Source organism: Myotis davidii, unplaced genomic scaffold (genome assembly GCF_000327345.1).
Source record: "Myotis davidii unplaced genomic scaffold, ASM32734v1 scaffold571, whole genome shotgun sequence".
Lineage (NCBI taxonomy): Eukaryota > Metazoa > Chordata > Mammalia > Chiroptera > Vespertilionidae > Myotis > Myotis davidii.
The window spans coordinates 1815231-1825998 of NW_006283136.1; the positions used below are offsets into that span (position 1 = coordinate 1815231).

Below are 10768 nucleotides of genomic sequence, written 5' to 3' on the forward strand. Positions count from 1 at the left end.
GCGACTCTCCATTCAGTTGTCGAGTCTCCACTCACCCAGGCTTCCTGCCCTTCAGGATGATGTCCGTATTGTTTTTCTGAGGTATTAATCAATTGTTGTGAGCGGCATCAACTTCCCGGTGTTTATCTCTGCCGCCATCTTAGTTTCTCCCTTGTTTGTTCTTTTGTGTGTTTTTCCCCCCAGGAGAAGTATTATTTGTTTGTTTTTAGGAGAAGTATAGTTTAAATGACCATAAGCATGGCCTTAGATCCTAGAATCAGAGTTTGAGTCTCTATTTGACACTTACTGTTTTAAGAAAGTTACTTGTTTTTCTATGTTTCTTCTTTTGTAAATCATAATAACCAGTGTGGATGTTTCTTCAGCAACCATTCCACTCCTGCCCACTGTGTTTAGGGATTCTTCCAAATTTCAGGGATAGATCCTATCAGTCTTAGTCAGATTTTAACATTACATTCCTTTTGCTAGGTTTTGGTTCAGGAACCTAGGCCTAAGTTAATCTGCACATGGCATTCTGTTAATTGAGAGAAAGTATTACCTGGAAACAACCCACAAATGTGTGACAATGTAGTACAGTGGTTCTCAACCTTCTGGCCCTTAAAATGTGACCCAACCATAAAATTATTTTCGTTGCTACTTCATAACTGTAATGTTGCTACTGTTATGAATCGTAACGTAAATATCTGATATGCAGGATGGTTTTAGGTGACCCCTGTGGAAGGGTCGTTCGACTGCCAAAGGGGTCTCGACCCACAGGTTGAGAACTGCTGGTGTAGAAGAAGCTGGGATTAAGGACTGAGGTGAGGAGGGATGAGGGTTGATTAAGGTTTTGTTGGGCTGATCTGGGAAGGTTTCATGGAGACTTCTTTTTTTTTTTTTAAATATATTTTATTGAGTTTTTACAGAGAGGAAGGGAGAGACATAGAGAGTTAGAAACATCGATGGGAGAGAAACATCGATTAGCTGCCTCCTGCACATCTCCTACTGGGGATGTGCCGGCAACCCAGGCACATGCCCTTGACCGGAATCGAACTCGGGACCTTACAGTCCGCAGGCCGACGCTCTATCCACTGAGCCAAACCGGTTTCGGCCATGGAGACTTCTTGAACTGTCCTGTAGGAATTTGCCTCTCCAGATTTGTACTTCATTTGAGGTATCTTAATTCCTGTCTATGTTCATTTAAAAAATGTTTACTGTTCTTATTAAGAAACTAGAGGCCCAGTGCACGAAATTCATGCAAGAGTAGGCCTCCTTTCCCTGGCTGCAGGCATTGGCTTCCCTCTGGCACCCAGGACCCAGGCTTCCCTTGCAGCCCTGGCTTCGTCTGGAAGGTCGTCTGGAAGGATGTCTGGTTTAATTAGCACATTATGCTTTTATTATTATAGATATTGTAAGTATATTAAGAAGTTCAGAAAAGGACTGTTCTCTATTAATTATTTTTAAGGTAGAGGCAGAGCGACGGGCCAGTGAGGAAGAAGAAAACAAAGCCAGTGAAGAGTACATACAGAAATTATTGGCAGAGGAGGAGGAAGAAGAAAAGAGACAGGCAGAAAAAAGGAGAAGAGAGATGGAAGAACAGCTAAAAAGTGATGAAGAACTGGCAAGAAAGCTAAGCATTAATATTGTAAGTTTTCGGAGAAAATTTTGAAGTATTAACATTCTTATTGCTTTGACTATGTAATTTTCAAAAATGTTCACCATAACTATAAGCTATTTCTGACATTTGTTCTACTGAAAACTTCTTTCAATTTTCAAATGTTGTTACATTTGTTCTAATTCAAGTGTACTTTAAAAAATGTTTATGTTATTAGTGTAAAAAATGTTTATATTATTAGTAAATTCAAATTATGCAGGAAAGCTATTCAGTGAAAAATGAGAGCTTCCTTTCCCACCTCTTCATTCCCATTCTGTTCCATTACATCAGTTCCTTTCCCCAAAGTTTAGCACTGTTAACCATTTCTTATAACTATTTTTCTTATTTGCCTAAAAAGGATTTATCAATTATACTACTTTTTTCTTGCCTTTTTTCACTTGATATATCTTAGGGATTTTGTGTGTGTGTATTACTCCATACAGTCTAATTCTTTTAAAGAATGGTATACTATTCCATTGTATTGATATAGATCATTTTTAGAAAGTGAAACACATTAAATTCTTAATATATTAAAGCTGAATTTTATTATCTTGCTGTAGTTAAATTACTGCATAGGGGAAATGAATGAAAGAAAGGGTAAAAACGCATACTTTAAGACTAAAAAATACAGTAGGACCCATTGATTTGAAAGAACCTGGCAGAATTACCCTGGGATTTTTAGAAAATGTAAACTGTTCTCTATCTACTGAATCAGACTCTCTGGAGATGGGACTTAGGGCATACCATTCCCAGAGGCATCTAGGGAAGTCTGAGGTGTATTTAAGTTTGAGAGCCTATAAAAACAATTCCTCTGCTTTCAAACAACAAATATGTTAAAGTACACTTACTAAAATGAACTATATCCAGAATTTGGATTTTTTTTTCATTTTTAGAGGCCTACCATTAATAATAATATATTCAAGTTTTAGATTATATGCCCTTTTTAATATACTTCCTTTTTAAAATTTAAGTAAAATAGCTTTATAAAGGCATACAATAAGAAGTAAAGACATTGACCAATAGAATAACAAATAGGATAAGAAAGAGAACACAGGGGTGGGTAAAGTAGGTTTACATAACACAAATAAATAATACAATAGTTAATAAATGATACAGCCCTCGTCACATAGCTGTTTTGCATGCTCACAGCTGTAAACATACTTTTGCCCTCCCAATAATTCAAAGAGGAGAATCTTTAGCTGTCTTTTAAGAGTCTGTTATTCTAATCCTTGTTTTCACATGAGATTATAGAGTAGATTTATTGATATTTTAGAATAATTTTTGGCCTGCTTGTGAAAGTTGTTGGGTGGTCCAAGGCCAAATGTCTGTCACTGCCAGTTATATTCATTTTTCCAATAATGTGGTAAGAAACAAGACTACAGCAAATAAAAATTCATGGTATTTATTGGTATGCCCGTAAGTCCCCAAGTTAAATTACTTTTACATAAAACTAACTTTTATTCCAGGTATATCTATACCTCTTTGAATTTACTCATATAGATAAAGGTAGTTATGTAAACTACTCATTAGAAATATTAACAAATTATCAGCTAATAAGATTAGTATCATTATTCCTTTTGTGCTCTTTCGAGTAAAAATACAATTAATTTAGACCAACTTGGATGAACTTAATCTTTTTTGCTTTGTTTTTGGACTTAATCTTGTTTATACTAATTTTTACATAATGTTATTCAAAGGGTGTGTAGAATTTAAATGTAAGCCCAATTCCTGAAAAATTCTATTGTGAATTCTGAGTTAGTTGAATTAATAGCTTATTTTATTATAAATTTATTTTAATGTCTTTTATGCTTTTTCTGTTGTTAAAGAACAACTTCTGTGAGAAAAAAGTCTTGGCTTCTCCCATGAATTCCAGAAAATCTGATCCAGTCACAAGCAAGTTGCAAAAGAAAAGTAAAAATAAACAAACAAATACTGGAGATATTCAGAAGTAAGTGAACATGGCTGTTTATCAGTTATTGACCACCTACTGTATGCCAGTGTTTTTTGTTCATATAGTTCACTAATTGTCAAAATTTGGTCTATGTACTCTGCATGAAAAACCTCCAGATGGTCTGAGATTGATATAAAATGAAAATAGAGAGCTACTCACATAGCTTAGATTCCTGGCTAGCATGAAGAGAGATATGAATTCTTTTTTAATCTTGATTGCTCAGGGTTTCCATGATGTTCCCATTTTCTCACAACTAACTGTTGGGCCTGGCCGATTTGGCATTGTGGTTAAGCATATTGGCCTTTGGACAGAAGGGTCGGGGTTCAATTCCCAGTCAAGGGTTGAAGGCCCAAGCCCAGCCTTGCAGGAGGCAGCCCATTGGTGCGTCTCTCACGTTGGTGTTTCTCTCTCTCTCTTTCTCCATCCCCTCTCCCTTTCACTTTCTGAAAATCAATGAAAAAAATATCCTTGGGAGAGGATTAACCAAAAAAAGTTTAAAAGACTAACCAGTTGGATTTTGTTTTCCCCTTGGTTTAGGTCATCCTCATTGAAGGAGTTTATAATTTGGCATCTAGATCATTCACCCACTTTTTCCCAGTTTATGCATTATATTTCTTCTCTACTATAAAAAGGTATGAGTCATGTAGTCAACAGTGGAGCAATGATTTAGCTTCCTCACAACACCCCTCCAGCACCAGGTAGAATTTATGACTATGAGATATAAGCTTTCCCATCATAATTCATAGTTGGAAAAGTTTAAGAAACACAACCTAGACTTCAAAAAGTCTGGATTGGTTCAGATGAGACAATATGTTGCAGAATCCTTGTGGAATTCTTAGAAATTTTGGATTTGGGGTGTGGACAATTAGATTTAGGGTGGAGGCAGAGTTAAATGGAGTGCCTGCTTTTAAAGGAAAAAATAGCTCAGCCAGTATGGCTCAGTGGTTGAGCGTTGACCTATGAACCAAGAAGGTAAAAGTTCCATTCTTGATCAGGGCACATGCGCAGGTTTCAGATCAATCCCCAATGGGACGCGTGCAGGAGGCAGCCAGTTAATGATTCTCCCTCATCATTAATGTTTCTCTCACCCTCTCCCAACCTTTCTGAAATCAATAGAAATATATTTTAAAAATAAATATGGCAGTATCAATATTTTTAATACTGATATTATGCAAAGTAGGAATCAAAAGAAAAACCATTAAAAGGAGAAAAGCAGAGGGATTGCATAATTACACAATATTCTGCTTATAACTTATGAATCTTTATGCATCTAAATATATATTTTGAAATACACAAAAATAAAAAATCATTAGAAAAAAAGATGGACCTAATAAACTGATAAATTTTAATAAACTGGTGAATTTAAAAGTAGGAATTGAGAAGCTTGTGGATTAAAAGTTCAAATAAAGCCCTAGCAGGTTTGGATCAGTGGATAGAGTGTCGGCCTACAGACTGAAGGGTCCCAGGTTCAATTCCGGCCAAGGGCACATGCCTGTGTTGCAGGCTCCATCCCATCCCCAGAAGGGGGCATGCAGGAGGCAGCCGATCCATGATTCTCTCATCATTGATGTTTCTATCTCTCGCTCCCTTTCCCTTCCTCTCTCAAATCAATAAGAAGTACATTAAAAAAAGAATAATAAAAAAAAGTTAAAATAAAGTTAAAAACAGATAAGGTCTAATCTCTAGAATATATAAAGAATTCTTAATATAACTCAACAATAAGACAATAAGTGGACTTGAATAGATATTTCTTTAAAAATGCACAAATAGCCAGTAAGCACATAAAAAGATGCTCAATATCATTAGTCATTAGGGAAATGCAAAAACTACAATGAGATACCATTTCACACCCACCAGGATATCTATAATCCAAAAAAAGGAGGAAATAACAAATGTTGACAAAAATGTAGAAAAATTAGAATCTTATGCATTGGTGGTGAGAATATAAAGTGGTGCAGCCACTGTGGAAAACAGTTTGCCAACTCCTTAGAAAGTTTAACAGACTTACCATGAGACTCAACATTCAACTCCTAGATATTTACCCAAAAGAATTAGAAATGGGTCTTTAACAAATACTGTACACAAATGTTTGTGTCAGCACTTCAAATAGCCAAAAAGTGGAAACAGCCCAAATGTTCATTGAGGGCTGAATGGATAAACAAAATGTATATCCATAGAATGGAATATTATTCAACTGTAAAAAAGGAATGGCAGCCTGGCCAATTTGGCTCAGTGGTTGAGTATTGACCTTTGAACCAGAAGGTCATGGTTCAATTCCTGGTCAGGGCACATGCCTGGATTGCGGGCTCAGTGCCGTGTGGTGCATGTAGGAGACAGCCAATCAGTTATTCTTTCTCACCATTGATGTTTCTGTCTCTCTCTCTCCCTCTCCCTCTCCCTCTCTGAAGTCAATGAAGAAATATACTAAAAATAAAACAAACACTGCTGCAGTTAAATATTTTACTCGTTGTTCTTCCTGTGTGATCTACAATAATAATCTGCGTCATGTTGATATTTACTGCTGTGTGGGGATGTGCCCGCAACCCAGGTACATGCCCTTGACCGGAATCAAACCCGGGACCTTTCAGTCCGCAGGCCGACGCTCTATCCACCGAGCCAAACCGGTTTCGGCAAAAATATATATATTTTTAAAAAGGGAATGACATACCGATATAGTCTATAATTGGATTAACTTCAGAAACATGCTGAGTGAAAGAAGCTAGAAAGTAAGCTTTCTGGCAACATTAAGTGTTCTAGAGGATAAGGAGCACTTACCGTGCTTCGGGGGGTTTAAGAGGTTGATGCTCTGTAACTGGAGGATAGACACTAAAGAAACCCCGGGAGACAAGTCCAGGAATGTGCCCACCAGTACTATTCATAACAGTAAAGAGCCAGAGCACCCATATGCCAACAGTAGAACAGAGCTTTACCCAACAGTGAAAATGAATTTTATCTGAGGAAAACATGCATGATTCAGGAAAATGTTGGGTGAAAAAACAAGTTGTGGAAGAATACATGGAGTATGATTCTATATACATAAGGTTCAAATTATGCAGTACTAAAGCAATAGGTGTTTAGGGATACAGGTGTGTGGTAAAACTATAAGCAAGAGATAAATAACTCGTGCCCTAGCCAGTTTGACTCAGCGGACAGAGCATTAGCCTGCAGACTGAAGGGTCCTGGGTTCAATTTCAGTCAAGGGCACATGCCCGATTTGCAGGCTCAATTTCTAGTAGGGGGCTTGCAGGAGGCAGCCGATCAATGATTCTCTCTTATCATTGACGTTTCTATCTCCATTTCCCTCTCCCTTCCTCTCTGAAATCAATAAAAATATATTTTTTTAAAGAGAGAGATAAATAACTCAGAATAATCATCTCTGAAGTGGGAGATAAAGAGGAGGCCTCCATAGGGATTTTAAAGTCGATGATTGTTAGTATAAGGGTTCTTGTGATCATGTAAATTTTTTAGTATATTTTTATTGAATTCAGAGAGGAAGGGAGAGGGAGAGAGAGATAGAAACATCCATGATGAGAATCATTGATCAACTGCCTCCTGCACGCAACCTGGACATATTCCCTGACTGGGAATCAAACCGTGACCTCCTGGTTCATAGGTCGACACTCAACCACCAAGCCACACTTGCCGGGCTCCATATGAACAACTGTAAACATACTTTTTCCATATGAACAACTGTAAACATACTTTTGCCCATCCCCGTATTGTGAATCTTACATAATTTTGTAACTATTCTCTCCTAAACTATTTGTTCTCATGAGGTGGGCTCTCTCAGAAAGATCTTTATGACACAGTGAAAAAAGAAAATCTCAGCCCTGGCCAGGTGGTTCGGTTGGTTGGAGCGTCATCCCATACACCAAACGATTGGGGTTCGATTCCTGGTCAGGGTCAGGGCATACACCTAGGTTTCGGGTTCTATCCCTGGTCAGGGCGAGTATGGGAGGCAACCAATCGATGTTTCTTATGTCAGTGTTTCTCTCTCTCTCCCTCTCTCCCCCGCCCTTCTTCTCTAAAAAAGCAATAAAAAGATATCCTTGGGTGAGGATTTTTTTTTTAAAAAAGAAAAATCTCAGATAATTAGGATTTCTTTAAAAAAAGAGATAGTGCAAAAAAAAAGAAAAGAGAGAGAGAGATAGTGCCCTAACCGGTTTGGCTCAATGGACAGAGCATGGGGCTGCAGACTCAAGGGCCCCAGGTTCGATTCTGGTCAAGGGCATATACCTTGGTTGCAGGCACATACCCAGCAGGGAATGTGCAGGCGACAGCTGATTGATGTTTCTCTCTCATCAATGTTTCTAACTATTCCTCTCCCTCTCTGTAAGAAATCAATAAAATATATTTAAAAAAAATAAATAAGAGATAGTGTGTACTATATAGAAATAAACATTTTTTAAAAAGTGGTTCTAGCCTTTTGCCCATGTGGCTCTGTGGGTAGAGCGTTGGTCCTTGCACTGAAGGGTTGCAAGTTCAATTTCCGGTCAAGGGCATGTACCTGGGTTTCATGTGGGAGGCAACCAATCAATGTGTCTCTCACATTGTTGTTTTTCTCTCTCCCCCACCCTCCCCTTCCCTTCCACTCTCGAAAACTCAGTGGGAAGGAAACTATCCTCAGGTGAGGATTAACAACAAAAAAACCAATTAACAAAAAAATTGGTTACATATGAGGAAGCAAATAGGCATGGAAAGGGATGATGACCTATATTTCCTACATTTCCGTTTAGTTTTATGGTTATTATAAGAAGATCCAGGGCAGTTCCTAAATCTTCACTGATCAAGTTGGATAAGTATCTGATCACATCTTCTTTTGTTCTTTGCTTATGGATTTCAAAACAACTATTATGCTGTAATAATTCTTACTTGGAACTAATAGACTTGATGACTAATGTCCAACTTTGGCAGAAGGGATTCTTCAGCTTTGAGAAACAATTAAAATGCAACTAAATCTGGACTCCTGTTTTTCTCTTATCAACTGAAAAGGTGATTCTTGTTCTCATAAGTGTGTAGAGTATTTAGGTTGATATAACTAAATATGTGGGTTAGGCACTCTAGTTTATTTATAAGGGATATTTATTTATTCTTTATATGAGATTTTTGTCTAGGTTTTATTTTATTCTATATACTACTTGGTGCTTTGGACGCAATGGAACTCTGGTTGTACATATTATTTGCAATCAGACCTTTTTTTCCCATTGTTTTATTTAATTATTAAAAATTAAAGCTAGCTGCTCTTTGAAAATCACCCAAAGTTACCACCACGTAAAGACATCCAACATTTTGGGAGATTTCTGCCATGTTTAAGCATAGTTGTATATGTGTTTGGACTTTTACCATTTTTAAATATATCTACCAGCTCATTACATGTCCATTTATTCCCATTTCTTTGACAGCATTTTCCATTATATTATTAACTTTGTATTTTTAGTGATAAACAGCCTATTAAAGATGCTTAGAAATTTTGAGATATAATCTGCTGATACGTTGTTATGTCTGTTTGTTCCTAAGTAGAATGTGTATGTAACAAAAATGTATACCAACATGGTAAAGAAGCTAATCATGGACTTTTCCATGATAAAAATAAAATACAGATTTTCTGACATTAAAAGCAAAAAAACAGTAACTAAACATATCCTTTCTTCAGATTTCAAATGTTATTTCCAGTACTTTTGGTAAGAGTATACAGTCTTGGTTGTTTGATGCTATCTACCTTTTAAAATTTTTTTGAGAGTTAAGAAATTTTAGATTTTACATGCTTTTCTACTCTTTTTCCCTAAGATATCAATACTCAACTTTTTAAGTTATGCTCTGGAGTTAGACTAAAATATCTGAGACAAGGGGATAGATTCCGCTCTTTCTGATAAATCATTCAGGCAACCAGACAACCTTCAGCATAAATAGCTAGTGGCTTGATTATGTTGGATACATACCACTTCTCTTTCAAAGCATTCAAACTTTGGTAAACTTTTTTTTAAAGGTATTTGTCACCTAAATCTCAATTTGGGTCAGCATCACAGTCTGAAGTTGTACAAGAAGGCAAACAAAAGTCCATGTCTAAGGTATGTGGATGCTAAAGATGTTCTTAGTTTGGCATGTTTACTAATGCTATAGATTGCAAATACTTGTAGGTTCCTAACTTTTTTTTTCTTAAGTCACCATAATACATGGGACACCATTTCTTAGTCATTTTACACTGACCTAGACTGGGAGTCAGTAAGCAAACATTTTTCTGTAAAGGGCCATATAGTAAATATTTTAGGGTTTTGGCCCTTATAGTCTCAGTCACAACAATTCAATTATGCTGTTGTCACGTAAGCAAATGAGCTTGTCTTTGTTCCAATCAAACTATTTGCAAAAACAGCAGGCTGAATCTGGCTCATGGGCCAGTTTGGGGATCCCAGGCAATCAAACTCACAAAACTGAATAGGCTATCCTTGGTACCAACTTACTTTAAAGATTACAGGATAGGAAACAAATCATGCTAGTAGGGCACCATCAGGCATATAATTCAGTAAGAGTCCTCATTGCAGAGCTCTTAAGCGATGGCCTGGAAATGATACCACACAGATGACTGTGGTAACCATTTTGGCTTAGAAGCCTCATGACCCTTGAAAGTCATTTATTGTAACAACCTATGGGTGTAACTTCCAGGAGCCCCCATCAGAAACACACCCAAAGGAGTTATAAGTCACTTACAGAAGCTCCATGCTTTGACTTCCTGGTGTTGTAGATCACTTATAGTTTTAGTTCAAATACAGTTCAGCAATAAGGGCCATTTTACTATAAGCTATGTGGCCTAATAACACAGGTGACATTCCACCTTTATCAGGTTTCTAGGTAAGTAGAACTAGGAAAAATGAGCTGACACCCAGGTCTCTTTCCTACATAAAAGGTTTGTTAACCCTTTACTCACAGGTTCCTTTTCTTTATTTTTTTCAATTCAGGTAGGTGGTTTTTATGAACATTTACTGTGCCAGATAATGTATGTGTTTTCTTTAAATCTTCATCACAACCTCCAACTCTGAAATGTGGGTATCATTCTTGTGCCCATCTTACAGCTGGGAAAACTGAGGCACACAGAGAAAAGAGACTTGCCCAAAGTCCCTTAAAGTAGAGGTAATGGAGGAGTTAAGTCCAGGTAGTCTGGTTGGTACCTGCATTGAGGAATGATGGCAGAG

The 10768-nt window shown here is 37.1% G+C and overlaps 1 protein-coding gene across 2 annotated transcripts in view; it reads left to right on the plus strand.

Moving 5' to 3' along the window:
* RNF168 (ring finger protein 168, E3 ubiquitin protein ligase) overlaps nucleotides 1-10768 on the plus strand; it is a 21966-nt gene that overhangs the window by 8588 nt on the left and 2610 nt on the right. Inside the window, exons 4-6 of one of the 2 annotated variants that reach the window (XM_015562493.1) lie at nucleotides 1442-1621; nucleotides 3439-3578; nucleotides 9568-9649. In XM_015562493.1, the coding sequence (XP_015417979.1) occupies nucleotides 1442-1621; nucleotides 3439-3578; nucleotides 9568-9649 (402 nt within the window). The remainder of the gene's footprint in view (nucleotides 1-1441; nucleotides 1622-3438; nucleotides 3579-9567; nucleotides 9650-10768) is intronic. The other variant, XM_006753401.2, reaches the window with a different exon arrangement.